The 23,625-nt window shown below is 65.1% G+C and overlaps 4 protein-coding genes and 1 long non-coding RNA gene across 7 annotated transcripts; 4 read left to right on the top strand and 1 right to left on the bottom strand.

Annotated features, from left to right (window-relative positions):
- Nucleotides 1-1,953: 1,953 nt before the first annotated feature.
- ZBTB22 (zinc finger and BTB domain containing 22) lies at nucleotides 1,954-3,489 on the top strand (the record flags this gene model as incomplete). Its single annotated transcript, XM_082785628.1, has 1 exon — nucleotides 1,954-3,489. A coding segment is annotated over one exon (1,536 nt), but the record flags the coding sequence as incomplete, so codon positions are not given.
- A 240-nt stretch (nucleotides 3,490-3,729) lies between these two features.
- On the top strand, nucleotides 3,730-4,649 carry LOC309891256. Its single transcript, XR_014319485.1, has 2 exons — nucleotides 3,730-3,985; nucleotides 4,026-4,649. It is a non-coding gene; the product is annotated as an uncharacterized lncRNA (long non-coding RNA).
- Nucleotides 4,650-4,794: 145 nt separating this feature from the next.
- On the top strand, nucleotides 4,795-10,289 carry TAPBP (TAP binding protein). Its single transcript, XM_082785632.1, has 8 exons — nucleotides 4,795-4,856; nucleotides 4,976-5,191; nucleotides 5,823-6,062; nucleotides 6,654-7,016; nucleotides 8,171-8,497; nucleotides 9,382-9,471; nucleotides 10,099-10,124; nucleotides 10,216-10,289. The coding sequence occupies exons 1-8, from the start codon at nucleotides 4,820-4,822 to the stop codon at nucleotides 10,225-10,227; spliced, it is 1,311 nt and encodes a 436-aa protein (XP_082641758.1). The 5' UTR covers nucleotides 4,795-4,819; the 3' UTR covers nucleotides 10,228-10,289.
- A 117-nt stretch (nucleotides 10,290-10,406) lies between these two features.
- On the top strand, nucleotides 10,407-22,113 carry RGL2 (ral guanine nucleotide dissociation stimulator like 2; the record flags this gene model as incomplete). 3 transcript variants are annotated; one of them, XM_082785631.1, is made up of 17 exons in its annotated part: nucleotides 10,407-10,513; nucleotides 12,428-12,635; nucleotides 14,100-14,311; nucleotides 14,695-14,757; nucleotides 14,852-15,146; nucleotides 16,700-16,915; nucleotides 18,260-18,363; nucleotides 18,453-18,537; nucleotides 18,995-19,057; nucleotides 19,154-19,228; nucleotides 19,346-19,378; nucleotides 20,096-20,217; nucleotides 20,929-21,018; nucleotides 21,100-21,223; nucleotides 21,323-21,571; nucleotides 21,673-21,787; nucleotides 21,914-22,113. In XM_082785631.1, the coding sequence occupies exons 2-17, from the start codon at nucleotides 12,519-12,521 to the stop codon at nucleotides 22,111-22,113; spliced, it is 2,163 nt and encodes a 720-aa protein (XP_082641757.1). In that variant the 5' UTR covers nucleotides 10,407-10,513; nucleotides 12,428-12,518. The 3 variants fall into 3 exon arrangements, 2 of the variants coding, with proteins under 2 accessions (XP_082641757.1, XP_082641756.1); XR_014319486.1 differs by lacking the exon at nucleotides 10,407-10,513 and adding an exon at nucleotides 11,035-11,170 and having other exon boundaries at nucleotides 21,143-21,223; nucleotides 21,914-21,937; XM_082785630.1 differs by lacking the exon at nucleotides 10,407-10,513 and adding an exon at nucleotides 11,036-11,170.
- A 383-nt stretch (nucleotides 22,114-22,496) lies between these two features.
- PFDN6 (prefoldin subunit 6) lies at nucleotides 22,497-22,998 on the bottom strand (the record flags this gene model as incomplete). The annotated part of the gene is made up of 3 exons (XM_082785627.1): nucleotides 22,497-22,639; nucleotides 22,709-22,833; nucleotides 22,928-22,998. Coding segments are annotated over 3 exons (305 nt in total), but the record flags the coding sequence as incomplete, so codon positions are not given.
- Between the last annotated feature and the right edge of the window lie 627 nt (nucleotides 22,999-23,625).

The following is a 23,625-nucleotide window of genomic DNA, read 5'->3' as shown; positions in this document are numbered from 1 at the left end:
GCTATAGGGGATATAGGGGGGGTATAGGGGCTGTAGGGGGCTGTTATAGGGGCTGGGGGTGTATGGGATATAGGGGGGGTGTTTGGGGGTGGGGGCGTATAGGGGGTGTAGGGTATGGGGGTTATAGGGGGATATAGGGGGGGTATAGGGGGCTGGGGGGGAGGGACAGGGGTATGGGGGGTGTTTGGGGGGCGTATAGGGGCTGGGGGTGTATGGGGGGCTGGGGGCGTATAGGGGGTTATAGGGGCTGCTATAGGGGCTGGGGATATATGGGCTATAGGGGGCTATAGGGGCTGGGGGCCTAGGGGGGTGTTATAAGGGTTGGGGGTATGGGGGGCGTATAGGGGCTGTAGGGGCTGGGGGGCTGTTATAGGGGCTGGGGGTATAGGGGATATAGGGGGCTGTAGGGGCTGGGGGGCTAGGGACAGGGGTATGGGGGCTATAGGGTCTGGGGGTACATGGGCTATAGGGGGGCTATTTGGGGGGCTGGGGGTATGGGGACATAGGGGGCTATAGGATATGGGGGTGTATAGGGGGCTATAGGGTATGGGGGCTATAGGGTGGCTGTTTGGGGGGCTGGGGGTATGGGGTCTTATAGGGGGATATAGGGTATGGGGGGGTAGGGACAGGGGTATGGGGGCTATAGGGGCTGGGGGTATGGGGGCTATAGGGCCCTATAGGGGCTGGGGGCGTGTAGGGGCTGTTATAGGGGTTGCGGGTATATGGGCTATAGGGTGCTATAGGGGCTTATAGGGGGCTGGGGGGGCTGTTATAGGGGCTGGGGGTGTGGGGGCCTATAGGGGACTATAAGGTAAGGGGTTGTGTAGGGCGCTATAGGGGCTGGGGGTGTAGGGGGGTTGTGAGGGGCTCTAGGGGGCTATAGGGGCTGGGGGCATGGGGTATGGGGGCTATAGGGGCCAAGGGATATAGGGGCTGGGGGTATAGGGGGTGTGGGGTGTGTAGGGGCTGGGTCAGGGCAGGTGCCTGGGCCATATAGGGCCTGGGGGCTATATGGGGTGCTCGGGTAGGGAGCCTATAGGGGGGGTGTGTGGGGTGTGTAGGGACACAGGGGCCGTATGGGGTACTGGGGTTGTGTATAGGGGCTGGGGCAGACTGGGGGGCCTATAGGGGGGCGTGGAGCTTATAGGGGGTGCATAAGACCTATAGGGGGGTGTGGGGCGTATAGGGGTCTGTGGGGCCTATAGGGGAGGTGTGGGGTCTATGGAGTGGGGGGCCTATAGGGGAACCATGGGGCCTATATGGGAGATGTAGGGCCTATATGGGAGGTGGGGGGCCTATAGGGAAACTGGGGGGCCTATAGGGGAGGTGTGGGGCCTATAGACGAGGGGGGGGCTATGGGGTGGGGTTGGGGTCCTATAGGGGGACCAGGGGGGCTATAGAGGAACTGGGGTCCTATAGGGGAGGTGTGGGGCCTATGGTGTGTGTGTGTGGAGGGGGCTATAGGGGAAATGGGGGTCCTATAGGGGAGCTGTGGGGCCTATAGGGTGGGGGGCCTATAGGGGAGCTGTGGGACCAATAGGGGAGATGTAGGGCCTATAGAAGAGGTGGGGAGTCTATAGGGTTTGGGGGGGGCTATAGGGGAGCCGTGGGGCCTATAGGGGAGGTGGGGGGCCTATGGGGTGGGGGTGGGGTCCTATAGGGGAACCAGGGGGCCTGTAGGGTTTGTGTGTGGGGCCTATAGGGGAGCCATCAGGCCTATAGGGTGGGGGGCCTATAGAGAAGGTGCGGGGCCTATAGGGGAGGTGTGGGGCCTGTGGGGTGGGCTTAGGGTCCTATAAGGGAACCGGGGGGCCTATAGGGTTTGTGTGTAGGGCCTATAGGGGATCCGTGGGGCAGAGCCCCCCTCTCCCACCCCCCTCTGACTCCCGTCCCCCACAGGAGCGTCGCCGCCGGGGCAGCGCCATGGAGGCCTCGTGCGGCGGCGGCGGCGGGATCGGGACCGGGACCGGGAGCGGGACGGGGCTGCTGCACGTGGACTTCCCCGAAATCCCCAGCGCCCTCCTGGCCAAGCTGAACCAGCAGCGGGTGGAGGGGAAGCTGTGCGACATCTCCATCCACGTGCAGGGCCGCGTCTTCCGCGCCCACCGCGCCGTGCTGGCCGCCTCCTCGCCCTACTTCCACGACCAGGTGCTGCTGAAGAACGTCACCTCCATCGTCCTGCCCAGCGTCATGGACCCCGGCGCCTTCGAGACCGTCCTGGGCTCGGCCTACACCGGCCGCCTCGCCATGGCCCCCGGCGACATCGTCAACTTCCTGACGGTGGGCAGCGTCCTGCAGATGTGGCACATCGTGGACAAGTGCACCGAGCTGCTCAAGGAGGGCCGCGCCGCGCCCTCCTCCTCCTCATCCTCCTCCTCTTCCTCCTCATCATCCTCATCGTCATCGTCGTCATCCTCCTCGCTCCGCGCCCACTCCAGTCGCACCAGTGAGAACCAGTCCCCCAGCAGCTCCAACTACTTCAGCCCCCGCGAGGCGGCCGAGGAGCCCCACAAGTGCCCCCCGGGGCGCTCCGGGGGGAAAAACATCGGCGGGGGGGAGCTGCTGGAGGCCGAGGAAGAGGATGGCGAGGCCGCCCGGCGGCCCCTCTACGTGCAGCCCAGCATCGTGCCGCACAAGCAGTGGGTCTACGTCAAGCAGGAGTGGCTGCAGGAGGACCTGGTGCTGACCTGCGAGGAGGACGAGGACCCGGTGGAGGGCCCGGCGCGGCCCGAGGGGCCTTCCTCGCGCCTTCCTCCTCCTCCTCCTCCTCCTCCTTCATCCGCCAAGCTGGAGGAGCAGGTGAACTTCTGCGAGTCCTCCGAGGATTTCCCCTCGCCCTACGAGGCGCTGGAGGACGCCGGGGGGCCGGGGGGCTTGGCGCCGCGCTCGCTGCTCCCCATGGACATGCAGGGCAACCAAATTTTGGTGTTCCCGGCGCCGTCGGCACTGTCCCCGTCACCGTCGGCTGAACACGGCGCCGTGCAGCTGGCCGAGGCGGCGTCGGCGGCCGAGGGCAACAAGATCTTCCTGTGCCACTGCGGCAAGGCCTTCTCGCACAAGAGCATGCGGGACCGCCACGTCAACATGCACCTCAACCTGCGGCCCTTCGGCTGCCCCGTCTGCGGCAAGAAGTTCAAGATGAAGCACCACCTCACCGAGCACATGAAGACCCACACCGGCCTCAAGCCCTACCAGTGCGCCGCCTGCGCCAAGAAGTTCATGTGGCGCGACAGCTTCGTGCGGCACAAGGGGCACTGCGAGCGCCGGCACCGCCTGGCCGGGGGGGTCCTGCAGCCTCCCCCCCCTCCTCCTCCTCCTCCTCCTCCTCCTCCTCCTCCTCCTCATCCTCCTCTTCCTCCTCCCCCCGGTGCGCCCCGCAAGGAGGCGGCGGCGGCGGGGGGATCCCAAGGGGACTGGGGGGTCCCCAGGGAGGCGCCGGTGCCCGGGTCGCCCCGCGGGGAGGTGGCGTTCGCCGGGGGGAAGGCATGAGAGGGGGGGGGTGGGTGGGGATGGGGGGGGGACATGGGTACCCGAGGGGGGTGCCGGGTCCCCAAAGGGGGTCCTGGGTCCCTGAGGGGGGTGCCAGGTCCCCAGAGGGGGTGCCAGGACCCTGAGAGGGGTGCCAACTCCCTAAGGGGGTTGTCAGGTACCCAAGGAGGGTCCTGGGTTCCCAAAGGGGGTACCAGGTCCCTAAGGGGGGTCCTGGGTCCCTGAGGGGGGTGCCAGGTCCCTAAATGGGGTCCTGGGTCCCTAAGGGGGGTGCCAAGTCCCTAAGGGGGGTGTCAGGTCCCTGAGGGAGGTCCTGGGTCCCCAAAGGGGGGTGCCAGGACCCTGAGGGGGGTGCCAGGTCCCTAAGGGGGTACCAGGTCCCCAAAGGGGGTGCCAGCACCCTGAGGGGGGTGTCGGGTCCCCAAGGGGGGTCCTGGGTCCTTAAGGGAGTGCCACGTCCCTAAGGGGGGTGACAAGTCCCCAAAAGGTGTACCGGGTCCCTAAGGGGGGTCTTGGGTCCCTAAGGGGGGTGCCAGGTCCCTAAGGGGGGTCCTGGGTCCCTAAGGGGGGTTCCAGGACCTTGAGGGGGGTACCAGGACCCCTAGGGGGGTGCCAGATCCCCAAAGGGGGGTGCCGAGTCCCCAAAGGGGGTCCCAGCACACCCAAACCAGCGTCTGACCCACCCCAGGCACAGTTTTGGGGTCCCTGGGGTCCGCCTGGTCCCATCCTGGACACCCAGACCCCGTGGGGTGGGGGTCTCGGCGCGGACACCCTGGGGTCCCGCTGCTTCTGGGCACCCGGGTCCCATGGGTGCCACCCGGGACACCCCGTCCCCATCCCACTGGGGGCACCCAGGACCCATTTGGGGACACTTGGGACCCATTTGGGGTCACCCAGGACCCACTGGGGCCACCCCACCCCCCCCCCACCCCTGGGTCCCTTGGGGGGCACCCATGGGTGCCCCCAGCGCGCGTCCCCTGGCTGTGTGTGTAAGCGCCCGGTGCCGAGCTGGGACCTGGCCCCGTTGTCACCCCCCCCGGTACCGGGGGTGGGGGTGGGGACCGTGCCCCTCCCCCCCTCCCCATTTTTTTGTATTTTGAGTCAAATTTGTGTTTTTTTGTTGTTTTTTTTTTTTTAATGTCTATAAATATTTACCGGTCCTGCCGCCTCCGGCCTCCTGCTGGGGGTGGGGGGCGGAGCTTAAAGGAAGGGGGCGTGGCTTAAAGGAGAGGAGGCGTGGCTTAAAGGGGGTGTGGCTTAAAGGGGGCGTGGCTTAAAGGGGGCGTGGCCAGGGGAAAGCGAAAGCGAAAGTGAAAGCAGCGCCAGGGCCATGGCCGGGTGCGGGGCGCTGCGGCTGCTGCTGGCGGGTGAGACCGGGCCCCCCCCCCAAAAAAACGCCCCCCCCAGCCCCTCCCCCGACCCCCGACCCCCCCCGATCTCTCCCCCACCCCCTGCTGAGGCTCTGTCCCCCCCCCTCCCCCCGCAGGGCTCTGCTTGGTGCCGTCGGGGGCGGCCGAAGCGGGGCCCCCCCGGACCCCCCCACCCCCCCCGCTGCCCTGCACCCTGCTGGAGCCGGGGGGGGGCCGGGGGGCGCTGCCCGGGGCCGTGACCCAGCGCCCCGCCCTGCTCAGGATGGGGGGGGGACCCCGGGGGACCCCCCCCGAGCCCGGCCTCGACCCCAACGCCACCTTCGATGTCACCGGTAGGTGCGGGGGGCACCCCCCGAGACCCCCCCATCGATGACCACAGGGTCCCTGCCCCCCCCCCATTGTCACTGCCCCCCCCTCAGTGTCCCCATCACCCCCCCCACATGTCCCCAGGGGTCCCTGAGGTCCCCATCACCCCCCCATGACCCATAGCCCCCCCCCCCATGTCCCCAAGGACCCCTGTCCCCCCCCCCAAATTTTCCAGAGCACCCTGAGGTCCCCGTCACCCCCCCCCTCATTGTCACTGCCCCCCCCCCATGTCCCTATCCCCCCTCCCATGTCCCCAGGGTCTCCGTGTCCCCCCCCTGCGCCCCCCCAAAATTTTCCAGGGCACCCCGAGGTCACTGTGACCCCCCCCCAATTGTCATCACCCTCCCCCCATGTCCCCAAGGTGTCCCCCCCACCTTTCCCAGGGGCACCCTGAGGTCCCCATCACCCCCCCAACACCCTGAGCCCCCCCCCCATCATAATGTCCCCAATGTCCCCCCCATGTCCCCAATGCCCCCCCCCATTGCCCCCTGCTGTCCCCATCACCCCACAGCACGGGGGGGGGGTCACAAAAGGGGGCACGACCCCCCCCTCCCGCCCCCCCACATGGGGTCAGCGCCCTTCTACCCCCCCCCACAGACCCCTGGGGCCCCCTGGAGCGGATTTGGGGCCCCCCCTGGGTGCCCCCCACCTGCGAGCTCAGCCCCACGCCCCCCCACTCCGGCTCGGCGCCCTGGGCCCGCGCCCTGCACCCCGACGGCCGCAGCCCCCCCGAAATGGGGGGGTCGTGGTGGCTGGCCACCCTGCGGACCCCCTCCTACGGCGTCACCGCGCTGCTGCAGGGACAGCCCGGCCCCCCCGGGGCCACCGCGGTCACCGGTAAGGGCGTCCTCCTCGGGACCCCCCCCCCCAGTGTCCCCTGTGTCCCCACATCCCTGTGACCCCCCCCCCAAAAAAAAAAAATCCCCCCCCAAAGCGTCCCCGATGTCCCCATTGCGTCTCCCCGTGTGTCCCCTGTGCGACCCCGTGACCCCAAAGTGACCCCATGGCCCCCCACCCCCCCACATCCCCCATATTCCCCGTGTCCCCCCCCAACGTCCCCATGTCCCCCCCCATGTCCCCACGACCCCCTTGTGTCCCCCCCCGACTCCCCCCATGTCCCCCCAACTCCCCCAACATCCCCTACGTCCCCCGTGTCCCCCTGTCCCCCCCACACCCCACATGCCCCCCCTGCCTCCCCAAATCCCCCCCCACACCCCAAATCCCCCCCCGCCTCCCCAAGTCCCCCCCACACCCCAAATCCCCCCCCGCCTCCCCAAGTCCCCCCCACACCCCAAATCCCCCCCACACCCCAAATCCCCCCCCGCCTCCCCACATCCCCCCCACACCCCAAATCCCCCCCCATGTCCCAAATCCCCCCCCAACACCCCAAATCCTCCCCGTGTCCCCCCCCCCCCCGTGTCCCCGCAGTGGCCCTGGCGGTGCTCACCCACACGCCCGAGGTGCGGGGGCGCCCGGGGGGGGCCGTGGACCTGCACTGCGCCTTCGCGGCCCCCCCGGGCCCCTTCGCCCTGGAGTGGAGGCAGCAGCACGGGGGGGCCGGCCGCGTGCTCCTGGCCTACGACAGCGCCACCGCCCGCGCCCCCCGCGCCACCCCCGGGGCCGAGCTGCTGCTGGGACCCCCGGGGGGGGACGGGGACGGGGACGGGGAGGGGGTCACGGCCGTGACCCTGCGCCTGCCCCGCCTGGAGGTGGCCCACGAGGGCACCTACTTCTGCTCCGTCTTCCTGCCCCACGGCCACGCGCAGCAGCTGCTGCAGCTCCAGGTCCTCGGTGCGTAACGCCCCCCCCCTGTCCTGGGCTATATAGGGTGTATGGGACCGGTCGTGGCACCTATGGGTCCTGTAGGGTGTGGAGGGGTGGGTGCTGGCATCCCCTAATAGGTATATAGGGTGTAGGAGCAGGTTATAGGGGTTATAAGGTATATTGGACCGGGCCATATAGGGTGTATGGGACCGGTCGTTACACCTATGGGTCCTATAGTGAGCGTAGGGGTGGGTGCTGGCATCCCCTAGTAAGTATATAGGGTGTAGGAGCAGGTTATAGAGGTTATAAGGTATATTGGACCGGGCCATATAGGGTGTATGGGACCGGTCGTGGCACCTATGGGTCCTGTAGGGTGTGGAGGGGTGGGTGCTGGCATCCCTTAATATGTATATTTGGAGGTGCAGCAGGTTATAGGGGTTATAAGGTGTATTGGACCGGGCCATATAGCGTGTATGGGACCGGTCGTTACACCTATGGGTCCTATAGGGAACGTAGGGGTGGGTGCTGGCATCCCCTAATATGTATATATGGGGTGGAGGAGGTTATAGGGGTTATAAGGTATATTGGACCAGGCCATATGGGCTGTATGGGACCAGTCTGTTATCCCCCATAAGATCTCATGTGAGAATGGGATCGGGCACCAGCATCCCCCAGCAACCATATAGGGGAAAGGACCGGTCTATATAGGTTATATGGGGTTGAGCCATACCCGACAGGGCCATATGGGCTGTATGGGACTGGTCCATAATCCCCTATAAGATCCCATATGGGAACGGGATTGGGCACCAGCCTCCCCCAACACCCATATAGGGGAAAGGACCGGTCTATACAGGTTATATGGGGCTGAGCCATACCTGATGGGGCCATATGGGCTATATGGGACCGCTCCATAGTCCCCTATAAGACCCCATATGGGAATGGGATCGGGCACCAGCCTCCCCCACCACCCATATAGGGGAAAGGACTGGTCTATATAGTTTATATGGGGTTGAGCCATACCCAACAGGGCCATATGGGCTATATGGGACTGCTCCATAATCCCCTATAAGACCCCTTATGGGAACGGGATCGGGCACCAACCTCCCCCAGGACCCATATAGGGGATAGGACCGGGCCATACGGGGCCGTACCGGACCCACCCCCTTCCCCGTGTCCCCCAGAGCCCCCCAAGGTGACGCTGTCCCCCCGGCCGCTGGTGGTGGCCCCGGGGGCGGCGGCGGAGCTGCGGTGCCACGTGGCCGGCTTCTACCCCCTGGACGCGGCGGTGACCTGGCGGCGCCGCGCCGCGGGCTCGGGGACATCGGCCCCGGTGGCCGGCACCTGGAGCTCGGGCCACCGGCGGGGACCCGATGGCACCTACAGCCGCAGCGTGGGGGCGGTGCTGCCCCCCGCCCGGCCCCAAAACCACGGGGACGTCTACACCTGCGTTGTCACCCACCCGGCGCTCGACGCCCCGCTGCGCGCCACCGTCCAGCTGAGGCTGGCGGGTACGGGGGGGGACATCGGGATGTGGGTTGGGGACACTTGGGGACGTTGGGGCTAGGGTTGGGAGGGGATAAGGGATATTGGGATTGGGGTTGGGGACACCAGGGGACGTTGGGACTGGGTTGGGAACACTGGGACTGGGGTTGGGGACACCAGGGGACATTGGGATCAGGGGTTGGGAGGGTCTAAGGGACATTGGGATCAAGGCTGGGGACACCAGGGGACATTGGGATTGGGGTTGGGGACACTTGGGGACATTGGGTCTAGGGTTGGGAGGGGCTAAGGGATATTGGGATTGGGGTTGGGGACACTGGGGGACGTTGGGACTGGGTTGGGGACACTGGGACTGGGGTTGGGGACACCAGGGGACATTGGGATCAGAGGTTGGGAGGGGCTAAGGGATATTGGGATCAGGGTTGGGGACACCTGGGGACATTGGGACTGGGTTGGGAGGGTCAAAGGGACACCAAGACCATCACTGGGGACACTGAGGGACATTGGGACTGGAGCTGGGAGGGTCTAAGGGACACCGGGACCAGGGCTGGGGACAACAAGGGACATGGGGTCCGGGGTAGGGGACACTGGGACTGGGGTTGGGGGCACCAGGGGACGTTGGGACTGGGTTGGGAGGGGCTAAGGGACATTGCGATTGGGGTTGGGGACACAAAGGGACATTGGGACCGGGCTAAGGGACATTGGGATTGGGGTTGGGGACACCAGGGGTTGTTGGGGCCTTGTTTGGGAGGTCTAAGGGACACCAGGACCATCACTGGGGACACAAAGGGATATTGGGACCGGGGTTGGGGACACCAAAGGCCACCAGGCCTGTATCTGGGGACACCAGGGGACACTGAGGCTGTCCCCGTCCCCGTCCCTGTCCCCGCAGGCTCCGAGGGTCCCTCCCTGGAGGACGCCCTGGGGCTCTTCCTGGTGGCCGTCGCCCTCTGCGGCCTGGTGCGCTGGCTGAGCCCTGCCCGTGAGTGACAGCCCCGTGTCCCCTCCTGTCCCCTCCTGTCCCCCACCACGTCCCAATGACCCCCGCACCCCTTGATGGCCCCGTGTCCCCCCACATCCCCCCACATCCCCCCAGTGTCCCCATATCCTCCAATGTCCCCCCAATGTCCCCCAATGTCCCCACGTCCCCCCACAATCCCCCACACCCCCCAATGTCCCCAAGTCCCCCCAATGTCCCCATATCCCCATGTCCCCACATCCCCCCACATCCCCCCAATGTCCCCATATCCCCCAATGTCCCCAATGTCCCCCAATGTCCCCACATCCCCCCACGTCCCCCCAATATCCCCACATCCCCCCAATGTCCCCAATGTCTCCACGTCCCCCCAATGTCCCCCAGTGTCCCCATATCCCCCAATGTCCCCAAGTCCCCCAATGTCCCCAATGTTCCCATGTCCCCCAATGTCCCCACATCCCCCCACACCCCCCAATGTTCCCAATGCCCCCAATGCCCCCAATGATGTCCCCCAGTGTCCCCCAGTGTCCCCACATCCCCCCACGTCCCCCCAGTGTCCCCACGTCCCCCCAATGCCCCCAATATCCCCCAGTGTCCCCCAGTGTCCCCATGTCCCTTTTTCTCTCCCCACAGCCCCGCGCCCCCAGGACCCCCCCAAGGTAACGTCCCCGTCCCCAGGGGCCCCCAGCCCCCCCCCCCGTCCCTATATCCCCCCCCCGCCTCACCCGGCCCCCCCCCCGCTCCCCACAGAAATCGCAGTGACGCCGAAGACGGATCCGGACGCCGCGGTTGCCAATAAAGCCGTTTTTCACCCCAAAACGCCGTCCCCGCCTCTCCTTGTTTCCCCCCCCCCCCCAGTATTTATGGGGCTGGCTCCGGTCCGCGGATCCGGCTCCGGCTTTTGCGAGCGGCCGCGCCCGGGGGCGGCTCCGGCTCCGGCTCCGGCTCCGGCTCCGTTCCGCGGCGGCTTCGCTCCGGGCCGGGCTTTGCGGCCGCCCCGCTCCCCCCTCCCCTCCCCGGCCCCGGCGCTGCGGGGCCTCGGCTGCAGGTGGGGGGGGGGGGGAGGGGGGAAACTGGGGGGTACTGGGAGCACTGGGAGGCACTGGGAGCACTGGGAGGCACTGGGGGCGCTGGGCAGGAAGCGGGGAGTGCTGGGAGGAGCGACTGGGAGGGGCTGGGGGGAGGAACTGGGGGCACTGGGAGGAGGAACTGGGGGCACTGGGAGGGACTGGGAGGGGGAACTGGGGGCACTGGGGGCACTGGGGGGGGCTGGGGTTGGGGGACGGGGGCGCTGGGAGGGGGGACTGGGAGGGACTGGGAGCGGGGAGCGGGAACAGGAAGTGGTGGCGGTGCTGGGGAGGGGAACTGGGGGCACTGGGAGCGGGCACTGGGGGAACTGGGGGGGACTGGGAGGGACTGGGAGGCACTGGGAGCACTGGGAGCAGGGATCGGGAGTACTGGGATGGAGTGGGGGCACTGGGAGGAAGTGGGGGCACTGGGAGGGACTGGGAGCACTGGGAGCACTGGGAGCAGGGGGCTGAGGGGAGGAGACTGGGAGCTTGGACTGGGAGAACTGGGAGCACTGGGAGCACTGGAAACAGGGGGCTGAGGGGACGGGGACTGGGAGCGGGGACTGGGAGCACTGGGAACAGGAAGCCGTGGTGCTGGGAAGAGGAATGGGGAGACTGGAAGCAGGCACTGGGAGGTACTGGGAGCACGGGGGGTGAGGGACGGGGTTACTGGGAGCAGGGACTGGGGGAGCGCGGGGGGCTGGGACTGGGAGCACGGGACTGGGGGTACTGGGGGTACTGGGCGCAGGGACCGGGGGTGGAGGCTCGAGAGGGAGCTGCAGGGAGGCACTGGGAGCACTGGGGGGCAGCACTGGGAGCTCCGGAGGATAGCACTGGGATGCTGTGGGACGGCACTGGGAGCACTGGGGTGCTGTGGGGGAGCACTGGGAGATAGCACTGGTCACCATGGGATGCTGTGGGACGGCACTGGGTGGCGCTGCGGTGCTGTGGGACTGCACTGGGAGAGCACTAGTCATACTGGGAGCTGTGGGACAGCACAGGTTGGGAGTACTGGGAGCACTGGAGTGCTGTGGAGGAGCACTGGGAGACAGCACTAGTCATGCTGGGATGCTGTGGGGCAGCGCTGGGAGCACTGGGGAGCACCACTGGGATGCTGTGGGACTTCACTGGGAGCACTGGGATGTTATGGGGCAACACTGGGAGCACTGGGATGCTATGGGACAGCACTGGGAGCACTGGGATGCTACAGGGCAACACTGGGAGCACTGGAAGCACCACTGGGATACTATGGGACAGTACTGGGATCACTGGGGAGCACCACTGGGATGCTATGGGACTTCACTGGGAGCACTGGGAGCACTGGGGCAACACTGGGAGCACCACTAGGATACTACGAGGCAGTACTGGGAGCACTGGGATGCTATGGGACAGCACTGGGAGCACTGGGGAACACCACTGAGATGCTATGGGGCAGCACAAGAGCACTGGGATGAAATGGGGCATCACTGGAAGCACTGGGACGCTATGCGGCAGCACTGGGAGCACTGGGATGCTACGGGGCAGCACTGGGAGCACTGGGAGCACCACTGGGACACTATGGGGCAGCACTGGGAGCACTGGGGAGCAGCACTGGCATGCTATGGGGCAGCACAAGAGCACTGGGATGCAATGGGGTGTCACTGGGAGCACTGGGATGCACTGGGGCAGCACTGGGAGCACCACTGGGATGCTGTGGGGCAGCACTGGGAGCACTGGAATGCTATGGGACAGCACTGGGAGCACTGGGGAACACCACTGGGATGCTATGGGGCAGCACTGGGAGAACTGGGAGCACCAATGGGACGCTGTGGGGCAGCACTGGGAGCACTGGGAGCACCACTGGGACGCTGTGGGGCAGCCAGTGGGTGCTGAGGGCCCCCCCTCTCACCCAGCCCCCCCCCACCATGCCCGTGCCGTGGGGCTGACCACGCCGTGGGTCGGAGCCGTGGGTCGGAGCCGTGGGTCGGAGCCGTGGGGCGCCCCATGCTCCCGCGGGCGCTGCGGGCGCTGCTGGAGGGGGCCCGGCCCCCCCTGGGCCAGGAGCCGGGGGTGGTGCTCAGCTCCTACCGGCCCTGCCCCCCCGACGAGGACCCCCCCCAGGTGAGAGCGGGGTGGGGGTGGGCGTGGACGGGGAGGTGGGGGGGACATGGGGACATCGAGACCCGGGTGGGGGGTGAGGGGTGGCACTGGGGGGCGGTGGGTGCTGTTGGGTGGCATTGGGGGTGATGGGTGCTGTTGGGTGCTGTTGGGTGCCACTGGGGGGCAATGGGTGCCATTGGGGGTGATGGGTGCTGTTGGGTGCCACTGGAGGGCAGTGGGTGCCATTGGGGGGCAATGGGTGCCACTGGGTGCCATTGGGTGGTGATGGGTGCTGTTGGGTGCTGAGTGCCATTGGGGGGTGTTGGGTGCCATTGGGGGTCAATGGGTGTCATTGGGGGTCAATGACATGATCTTGGGGGGGCAGTGGGTGCTGTTGGGTGCCACTGTGGGTCAATGGTTGCCATTGGAGGGTGATGGGTGCCATTGAGTGGGGATGGGTGCCGTTGGGTGTGTTGGGTGCCATTGAGGGTCAGTGGGTACCAGCGGGGGTCATTGACATCATCTGGGGGGGCAATGGGTGCTGTTGGGTGCCATTGGGGAGCAATGGGTGCCATTGGGTGTGTTGGGTGCCATTGGGGGTCAGTGGGTACCATTGGGAGGCAGTGGGTGCCATTGAGTGGTGATGGGTGCCATTGGATGTTGGGTGCTATAGGGGGGTGTTGGGTGTCATTGGGGGTCACTGGGTGTCATTGGGGGCCAATGACATCATCTGGGAGGGCAGTGGGTGCTGTTGGGTGCCATTGGGTGTTGGTTGCCATTGGGGGTCAATGGGTGTCATTGGGGGTCAATGACTTCATCTAGGGGGGCAGTGGGTGCAGTTGGGTGGTGATGGGTGCCGTTGGGTGTTGGGTGCCATTGGGGGTCAACGGGTGCCATTGGGGAGGAATGGGTGCCACTGGGGGGCTATGGGTGCCATTGAGTGGGGATGGGTGCCGTTGGGTGCCAGGTGCCATTGGGGGTCAATGGGTGCCATTGGGGGTCATTGACATCATCTGGGGGGGCAGTGGGTGCTGTTGGGTGCCATTGGGTGGTAGTGGGTGCCATTGGGTGTGTTGGGTGCCATTGGGTGTGTTGGGTGCCATTGGGTGGTGATGGGTGCCGTTGAGTGCTGGGTGCCATTGAGGAGCAATGGGTGCCATTGGGGGTCAATGGGTGCCATTGGGGGTCATTGACATCATCTGGGGGGGCAGTGGGTGCTGTTGGGTGCCATTGGGTGATAGTGGGTGCCATTGGGTGTGTTGGGTGCCATTGGGTGGTGATGGGTGCCGTTGGGTGCTGGGTGCCATTGGGGGTCAATGGGGGTCAATGGGGGTCAATGACATCATCTGGGGGGGCAGTGGGTGCTGTTGGGTGCCACTGGGGGTCAATGGGTGCCATTGGGGGTCAATGGGTGCCGTGGGGCGATGGTACCACCCGGTGCCACCGCCCGGTGCCACCACCCGGTGCCCCGTCCCCGCGGCGCAGGCGGAGGTGCGCGAGGACGACGCCGTCTTCACCCTGGCCCCCCGGCCCGGGGCGCCCCCCGCCCGCCTGCTGCGCGCCGCCCCCCTGCCCCGCCTGGTGCGGCACCTGCTGGAGGCCCCCGCCCGCGGGGACGGAGCCTTCGTCCCCACCTTCCTCGCCACCTTCCGTGCCTTCACCCGGCCCCACGACGTCCTGCGCCTGCTGCTCGCCAGGTGGGGGCACGGGGACGTTTGGGGGGGGGCTTGGGGACGTTGGGGGGGGGCTTGGGGACATTGTGGGGGGGCTTGGGGACATTTATTGGGGTCTTGGGGACATTGCATGGGGTCTTGGGGACATTTATTGGGGTCTTGGGGACATTGCATGGGGGCTTGGGGACATTGTGGGGGGTCTTGGGGACATCGCATGGGGTCTTGGGGACATTGTGGGGGGGCTTGGGGACGTTGTGGGGGGCTGGGGGCTTTGTGGGGGGGTCTTTGGGATATTTTGTGGGGGCTTGGGGACGTTGTGGGGAGTCTTGGGGATATTTATTGGGGTCTTGGGGACATTTATTGGGGACATTTATTACCTCTGACCCCCTCCCCGTGTCCCCCCCCAGGCTGGAAGAAATGGGGGGGCTCTCGGCAGCCCCCAGCTCCCCGGAGGTGGCTGAGGCCAAGGGGTGAGTCCCCCGTCCCCATCCCTGTCCCCACGTCCCTGTCCCCGTCCCCATTTCCACCCCGTTCCCGTCCCCGTCCCTCTCGGTGTCCCCGCAGGGCGCTGGCGGCGCTGCTCGGCGCCTGGCTGGACGGGTACCCCGAAGATTTCGGGGGACCCCCGGCCGCCCCCCTGGCCGAGCGCCTGGTGGGGGTCCTGGAGCCGGGCTCGGAAGCGGGGCGGCGTCTGGAGAACCTGCGGGGAGCCCCCCCCGAGCCCCCCACCCCAAAGCCGGACGGGGACGGGGACGAGGACGGGGACAAGGACGGGGACGGGGACGGGGACGCCGACCCCCTGGACATCCTGGCCTTCCAGGCGCAGGAGGTGGCCGAGCAGCTGACGCTGATGGAGGCGGTGAGCACCCCAAAAAGGGGCACCCCGAAAGTCCCGCACCCCCCAAAATCCTCGAGCCTTAAAAAAAAAAAACTACCCCAAAATCTCGTGTCCCGAAAAAAAACGCAACCCCGAAAATCCCTTATCCTGAAAAAATGCACCCAAAAGGTCCTGTATCCCCCCCAAAAAACGCACCCCGAAAATTCTGTGTCCCCAAAAACTGCATCCCAAACGTCCCGTATACCCCAAATCCCCCCAAACTGCACCCTGAAAGTCCTGTGTCCCCTATAAAACACCCCAAAAATCCTCCTTCCCCCCAAACAACCAAAATCCCATATCCTGAAGAAAACCAGCCCTAATGTCCCTCAATGTCCCCATGTCAGTGTTGTGTCCCCATGTCCCTCGATGTCCCCATCCCCATCTCGTGTCCCCATGTCCCCCAACCCCATAACTCCCCGTCCCCATGTCCCCATGTCCCCATTTCCATGTCATGTCCCCATGTTCCCCCATCCCCATGTCCCCATGTCCCCATCTCCACACCATGTCCCCCAACCCCATAACTCCCCATCCCCATGTCCCCACGTCCCCATGTCCCCATCTCCACACCGTGTCCCAATGTCCCCCAACCCCATAACTCCCCATGTCCCCATGTCCCCATGTCCCTTGATGCCCCCATCCCCATCTCGTGTCCCCATGTCCCCCAACCCCATAACTCCCCGTCCCCACGTCCCCATATCCCCATCTCCACACCTCGACACCGTGTCCCCATGTCCCCCAACCCCATAACTCCCCATGTCCACATGTCCCCATGTCCCTTGATGTCCCCATCTCCACACCATGTCCCCACGTCCCCCAACCCCACAACTCCCCATCCCCATATCCCCATGTCCCCATGTCCCTTGATGTCCCCATCTCCACACCGTGTCCCCATGTCCCCCAACCCCATAACTCCCCATGTCCCCATGTCCCCATGTCCCTTGATGCCCCCATCCCCATCTCGTGTCCCCATGTCCCCCAACCCCATAACTCCCCATCCCCATGTCCCCAATGTCCCCATGTCCCCATCTCCACACCATGTCCCCACGTCCCCCAACCCCATAACTCCCCATCCCCATGTCCCCATATCCCCATGTCCCCATGTCCCCATCCCCATCTCGTGTCCCCATGTCCCTCCATCCCCATGTCCCCCAACCCCATAACTCCCCGTCCCCATGTCCCTTGATGTCCCCATCTCCACACCGTGTCCCAATGTCCCCCAACCCCATAACTCCCCATGTCCCCATGTCCCTTGATGTCCCCATCTCCACACCATGCCCCCATGTCCCCCATCCCCATCTCGTGTCCCCATGTCCCTCCATCCCCATGTCCCCATGTCCCCATCTCCACACCATATCCCCATGTCCCACAACCCCATAACTCCCCGTCCCCATGTCCCCATGTCCCCATCCCCATCTCGTGTCCCCATGTCCCTCCATCCCCATGTCCCCACGTCCCCCAACCCCCCATCCCCATGTCCCCACGCCCCCACGCCCCCCCCACCCCATCCCCCCTTGATGTCCCCTTGACGTCCCCAGGACCTCTTCGTCCGCCTGGTGCCCTACGAGTGCTTGGGGGCGCTGTGGTCGCAGCGGGACAAGAAGGGACAGGAGCGCGCCTGTCCCAGCGTCCGCGCCACCGTGCGCCAGTTCAACCGCCTGGCGGGGGCCGTGGTGCGCTCCTGCCTGGGGGGCGCGGGGCTGCGGCCCCCCCAGCGCGCCCGCCTGCTGGAGAAGTGGATCCGCGTGGCCGAGGTCAGCGGGGAGGGGACGGGGGGACGGGGACAAGGGGGTGGGGTCTGGGGGGGGCCGTGGGATGGTGGCGCCAAGGGGGGTGGACCTAAAGGGGGTGGCCCCAAGGGAGGTGGCCCCAAGGGACCCAAGGGGGGTGGCCCCAAGGGAGGTGACCCCAATGGAGGTGACCCCAATGGACCCAAGGGAGGTGACCCCAATGGAGGTGACCCCAAGGGAGGTGGCCCCAAGGGAGGTGGCCCTAAAGGAGGTGACCCCAAGGGAGGTGGCCCCAATGAAGGTGACCCCAGTGGACCTAAGGGAGGTGACCCCAATGGACCCAATGGAGGTGACCCCAATGGTGGTGACCCCAATGGAAGTGACCCCAAGGGAGGTGACCCCAGTGGACCCAATGGAGGTGACCCCAATGGTGGTGACCCCAATGGAAGTGACCCCAAGGGAGGTGACCCCAGTGGACCTAAGGGAGGTGACCCCAATGGAGGTGGCCCCAAGGGAGGTGACCCCAAGGGAGGTGGCCCTAATGGAGGTGACCCCGATGGAGGTGACCCCAAAGGACCCAAGGGGGGAGGCCCCAAGGGGGGTGACCCCAATGGAGGTGGCCCCAATGGAAGTGACCCCAATGGACCCAATGGAGGTGACCCCGATGGAGGTGACCCCAATGGACCCAAGGGGGGTGGCCCCAAGGGAGGTGACCCCAAGGGAGGTGACCCCCAATGGAGGTGACTCCAAGGGAGGTGACCCCAATAGAAGTGACCCCAATGGCGGTGATCCCAATGGAGGTGGCCCCAATGGAGGTGACCCCAAGGGAGGTGACCCCAGTGGCAGTGACCCCAATGGACCCAATGGAGGTGACCTCAATGGAGGTGACCTCAATGGACCCAAGGGTGGTGACCTCAATGGAGGTGACCCCAAGGGAGGTGGCCCCAAGGGAGGTGACCCCAATAGAAGTGACCCCAAGGGAGGTGACCCCAAGGGAGGTGACCCCAATGGACCCAAGGGAGATGACCCCAAGGGAGATGACCCCAATGGACCCAATGGAGGTGGCCCCAATGGAGGTGGCCCCAAGGGAGGTGACCCCAATGGAAGTGACCCCGATGGAGGTGACCCCAATGGCCCCAATGGAGGTGGCCCCAAGGGAGGTGACCCCAAGGGAGGTGTCCCCAACGGCGATGTCCCCACCAGAAGTGACCCCAGTGGTGGCAGCCACCACGGCGGTGCCCCACGTGGGACACCCCCCCTGGCAGTGACCCCGCCGGCGGTGTCCCCATCCCTAAGGGGGGGTCCCGGGGTGCCCCGTGGGGGTGTCCCCGGGCGGGGGGTGACAGTCCCGGTGTGTCCCCTCCCCAGGAGTGCCGCGCGCTGCGCAACTTCTCGTCCCTCTGCGCCATCGTCTCGGCGCTGCAGTCCAGCCCCGTGCACCGGCTCAAGCACAGCTGGGAGGAGATCGGCCGGTACGGGGACAGGGACAGGGGACAAAAGGGGACAAGGGGACAAGTTAGGGGACGAGGGACGGGGACACGCTCAGCCCCTGTCCCCGCAGGGACGCCCAGCGGAGCTACGAGGAGCTCAGCGCCATCTGCTCCGAGCAGGACAACTACAGCGCCAGCCGCCAGCTGCTCTTCCAGGTCTGTCCCCTGTCCCCTGTCCCCTGTCCCTTGTCCCCAAACCCTGTCCCTTGTCCCCAACCCTGTCCCTTGTCCCCAGCCCTTGTCCCTTGTCCCCACCCCTGCCGCTTTTCCTCATCCCCGCCTTTTGTCCCGATCTCTCTTCCTTCGTCCCAATTTCTGCCCCTCGCCGCTGTCCCCACGCTTGTCCCCGGTGATGTCCCCAACCCTGTCCCTTGTCCCCAACCCCATCCCTTGTCCCCAACCATGGTCCTTGGTCCCTTGTCCCCATCCTTGCCCCCCATCCCCATCCCTTGTCCCCATCCCCATCCCTTGTCCCCGGTCCCCATCCCATGTCCCTTTGTCCCTTGTCCCCATCCCAGCCCCACGTCCCCTGTCCCCAACCCTTGTCCCCTGATGTCCCCCGATGTCCCCTGATGTCCCCTGATGTCCCCCCGTGTCCCCATATCCCCCCCAGGACACCCCGCAGGACACCACCCCGCGCCGCCAGCCACGCCGCCCCTCGGACCAGCGCCCCGTGGTGAGGGACGGGGACAAGGGGACAATTTAGGGAGGGGGGGGGTGACAACGGGGACGGCGGCCACCGCGCCCTCACCTCTTGTCCCCTTTCCGCCAGGGGGTTGTCCCCTACCTGGGGACCTTCCTCCGCGACCTGGTGATGCTGGACGCGGCCATGAAGGACGAGCTGGAGGTGGGGACGTGTCCCCATGGGGGGGGGACACACAGTGGGGTGTCCCCAAAGCTGGGGAGGGGGTGTCCTTGGGGACAGGGGTGTCCCTAGGCTGATGGCTGTGTCCCTGTCCTGCAGAACGGCTGGATCAACTTCGAGAAGCGCCGCAAGGTGGGGGCCTGGCCCTGTCCCTGTCCCCATCCCTGTCCCCTGTCCCCGTCCCCATCCCTGTCCCCTGTCCCCGTCCCCATCCTTTATCCCTGTCCCCATCCCTTATCCTTGTCCCCTGTCCTTGTCCCTTGTCCCTGTCCCCTGTCCCCATCCCCATCCTTTATCTTTGTCCCCTGTCCCTGTCCCTTATCCTTGCCCTGTCCCCTGTCCCCGTCCCCTGTCCTTTCCCTGTCCCCACCCCTGTCCCTTATCCCTCTGTCCCCCAATCCCCCTGTAGTGTCCCCATCCCTTGTCCCCTGCCCCCAGCCCTGTTCCCTCTCGTGTTTCTTGTCCCTTGTCCCTTGTCCTGTCCCCAAACCCCATCCCAGTCCCTTGTTGTGTCCCCTACCCCTGTCCCCAGCCCCCACCCAGACACATCCCCATGTCCCCACACCCATCCCCATGTCCCCACACCCCATCCCCGTGTCCCCACACACTCTCCATGTCCCCACACCCATCCCCATGTCCCCAACCCCATCCCCATGTCCCCAACCCCATCCCCATGTCCCCCAACCCTGTCCCCATGTCCCCACACCCATCCCAGTGTCCCCACACCCATCCCCATGTCCCCACACCCCATGGCCGTGTCCCCACACCCATCCCAGTGTCCCCACACCCCATCCCTGTCCCCCCCAACCCCGTCCCCGTCCCGGTGTCCCCATGGCCGTGTCCCCACAGGAGTTCGAGGTGCTGTCCCAGGTCCGTGTCCTGCAGGCCTCGTGCCGCCGCTACCGCCTGCAGCCCCGGCCCCGCTTCCGACGATGGCTGCGGGCGCTGCGGGCCCTGCCCGAGGCACAGAGGTGGGACGGGGGGGACACGGCCCTATAGGGTGGTGGCGGGGTCCTATGGGGTGCTGCTGGGGCCTTATGGGGTGGTGATGTCCCTATGGGGTGGTGGCAGGGCCCTATGGGGTGCTGCTGGGGCCTTATGGGGTGGTTACGTCCCTATAGGGTGGTGGAGGGTTCCTATGGGGTGGTGGAATGTCCCTATGGGGCTGGTGATGTCCCTATAGGGTGGTTGTAGGGTCCTATGGGGTGGTGCTGGGGCCTTATGGGGTGGTTATGTCCCTATGGGGTGGTGGAATGTCCCTATGGGGTGGTTGTAGGGTCCTATGGGGTGGTAGCAAGGCTGTGTGGGGTGGTGACGTCCCTATGGAGTTGGTGATGTCCCTGTGGGGTGGTGGCAGGGCCCTGTGGGGTGGAGGTGGAGGCCTTATGGGGTGGTGACATCCGTATGGGGGGATGGTGGGGCCTTATGGGGTGGTGGCAGGGTCCTATGGGGTGGTAGAGTGTCCCTATGGGGTGGTGGCAGGGCCTTATGGGGTGGTGACATCCCTATGGGGTTGGTGACGTCCCTATGGGGTGGTGGCGGGGCCTTATGGGGTGGTGGCATGGTCCTACGGGATATGGGACATGTCCCTATGGGTTGGTGGCACATCCCTATGGGGTGGGTGGCACATGACACCCCCTACCCCACATGTCACACGTGTCCCCCGCCCCGTGTCCCCACAGCCACAGCCTGTCCTGTGCCATCGAGCCCCCCGGGGACACGCCGCCCCCGCGCCCCCCCAAGCCCTCGCTGGTCATCACGCACTGCACAGAGTGAGTGGGATTGGGGGGGGTGCGGGGGGGGTCACCCCCTTTGTGCCCCCCCCTTTTATCCCCCCCCCATTCCCCTTGCAGGCTCCTGACCTCCGTGGGGACCCCCTTGGTGTCTTGGGACCAGCCCTGCTCCCCCCCCGCCCCCCCCGCCCTCCTCGTCACCCCCCCCCGGGGCACCTCCCAGCTGCTGCCGCGCCTGGCCCAGGTGAGACCCCCCCCAAAATTAAAAAACATAGGGCGGGGGGTTGGGGGGGCAATCAGCATGACCCTAAACCCCCCCCCATTTTTTCCCCCCCCCCCCCAGCACATCAAGTGGCCGTCGGTGTCGGCGCTGGACGAAGCCGCGGCCGCCACCGCCCCCCTGTCCCCCGTTGTCCCCCCCACCCCGGGGTCGTTGTCCCCCCCCCAGCCCCCCCCAGGCCATGCCCCGAGCCCCCCGCCCCGGGGCCACCGGCGCTCGGCGTCCTGCGGCTCGGCCGTGCCCCCCTGCGAGTGCCGCATCATCCGGGCGCGCATGGAGCTGCACAACGGCAGCCTCTACAAGAGCATCCTGGTGAGACCCCAAAATCGCCTTTTCTCACCCCAAAAAAAAAAAAAAAAAAAAAATAAATTTTTTTTTGGGTGAAAAAACCCCGATTTTGGGGGGGTTCGCAGATCACCAGCCAGGACAAGACCCCCGCCGTGGTGGCCAAGGTGCTGGAGAAGCACGGGCAGGAGGGGGCCGCGGCCGCCCGCTTCCAGCTGGTGCAGCTCCTCCCCGAGGACCGCGGTGAGTTTTTGGGGCGCCCCCCACCCCATAAAAAAAAAAAAAAAAAAAAAAAAAAAAAAATTAAAAATTAAAAAAAATAAAAATGACCCAAATTCCCCCAAAATAACCCCAAAATCCCCTTTTCAGAGCTCCTCCTGCCGCCCTCCGCCAACGTCTTCTACGCCATGAGCGCCTCCAGCCTGGATTTCGCCCTCCGGCCCCGCCAGCACCCTGGGGGGGGGGGGACGACCCCGAGCGGCCGCCCCCCCCGGGGGGGTCCCGAGCTCAGCGCCACCTTCCCCAAAATCAAAGCCACCGGGCGCAAGCTGACCCGGGCTTTATTTTAATTATTTTTTTTTTTTTTTTGGGGGGGGGGGGGGGGCACAATTTTTTTGGGGGGGGGGTTAACACTACGGCAATAAAGACACTACGCCCCGCGGGTGTGAAAATTGGTGGTTTTTAATGATTTTTTCAATTTTTTATTTTTTTTTAATGTTTTATTTTTTTTAATTTTTTATTTTTTTTAATTTTTTATTTTTTTTTTAATTTTTTATTTTTTTTAATTTTTTATTTTTTTTTAATTTTTTATTTTTTTAATTTTTTATTTTTTTAATTTTTTTTTTTAATTTTTTATTTTTTTTAATTTTTATTTTCTTTTATTTTTCTTTTATTTTTATTTTTTTTATTATTTTTTTTATTATTATTATGATTTTTTTTTTTTTAAAGGGGGGGGGTTTTGGGGTGCCCCCCCCCCCCCCCCCATTTCAGCCCTTGCCCTGCGCCCGCTGCAGGTCCTGCTGCAGCCTGGCCAGCGCCTCGCGCCGCTGCTCCGCCTTCTGCTCCATCTCCTGCATCTGCTGCTCGTAGCGCTTGCTGCGGGGGTTAATTAGCGTTAATTAACGGGGGGGGGGGGCCACCCTGAGCCCCCCCCTCGATACCCACATCTCCCCGGTGATGTAGGCCAGGCGCTTGGCCACGGTGGCCCTGGCCTCCTCCATGTCCTGCCGCACCAGCACCGGCCCCATCAGCTTGAAGACGGCGTTGGTGTCGTCCAGCAGCTCCAGCTCCTGGTTTTTTGGGGCAATTTCATGTTTTTTAGAGTGTTTTGGTTTTTTTTGGGTTGTTTTCGGGTCGTTTGGGGGTTTTTTTTGGGGTGCTCACCTCCTTGACGATGTTGTTCTCCGTCAGCTGCGCCTCCAGCTTCTGCCGCGCCGCCACCGACTTGCTGAGGTCTTTTTTTGGGGGGGGGGAAAAACACAAAATTTGCGGGGTTTTTGCCCCAAAATTGGGGTGTGGGGGGGTAATGGGATGTGTAGGGGGTGTGTGTGGGGGTTATGGGGGAGGATATGGGGTTGGGGGGGGTGGGGAGTGGGGGGCTGTGGGGGGGTTATGGGGTATGGGAGGGTGTGGGGGGGGTTATGGGGTATGGGAGGGGGTTATAGGGTCTGGGGGGGATAATGGGGGGTTATGGGGTATGGGAGGGGGTTATAGGGTCTGGGGGGGGTCATGGGGGGTTATGGGGTGAATAATGGGGGATTATAGGGGATGGGGGGTGTGATGGGGGGGTTATAGGGGATGGGGGGTAAAACGGGGGTTATGGGGTGGAGAGGTGATGGGGGGATTATGGGGGGATTATGGGGTACGGGGGGGGAAATGGGGGTTATGGGGGGGTGAAGATGGGGTTTATGGGGTATGGGGGGGGGGTAAGGGGGATTATGGGGGGGAGATGATGGGATTATGTGGTACGGGGGGGATTATGGGGGGGGTATGGGGTGGGAGGGGGTAAAGAAGGGGCTGTGGGGTATGGGGGGGGGTTGATAGGGTTATGGGGTGCAGGGGGGGTACAGAGGGGGGTTATG

This window comes from Aythya marila (genome assembly GCF_965140915.1).
Source record: "Aythya marila genome assembly, contig: HAP1_HAP1_SCAFFOLD_757, whole genome shotgun sequence".
In the NCBI taxonomy this organism is placed as follows: Eukaryota; Metazoa; Chordata; class Aves; order Anseriformes; family Anatidae; genus Aythya; species Aythya marila.
The sequence above is the reverse complement of the archived record's forward strand: the minus strand, read 5'-3'. Positions and strand labels throughout refer to the sequence as shown.

What these genes read in the sequence shown, in the direction of transcription:
- TAPBP (XM_082785632.1), top strand. Translation starts at nt 4,820, where the DNA reads ATGGCCGGGTGCGGGGCGCTGCGGCTGCTGCTGGCGG. An exon ending in GCTGCGGCTGCTGCTGGCGG is followed by an intron (nt 4,857 to 4,975) that starts GTGAGACCGGGC and finishes CTCCCCCCGCAG; the next exon opens with GGCTCTGCTTGGTGCCGTCG. An exon ending in CGCCACCTTCGATGTCACCG is followed by an intron (nt 5,192 to 5,822) that starts GTAGGTGCGGGG and finishes CCCCCCCCACAG; the next exon opens with ACCCCTGGGGCCCCCTGGAG.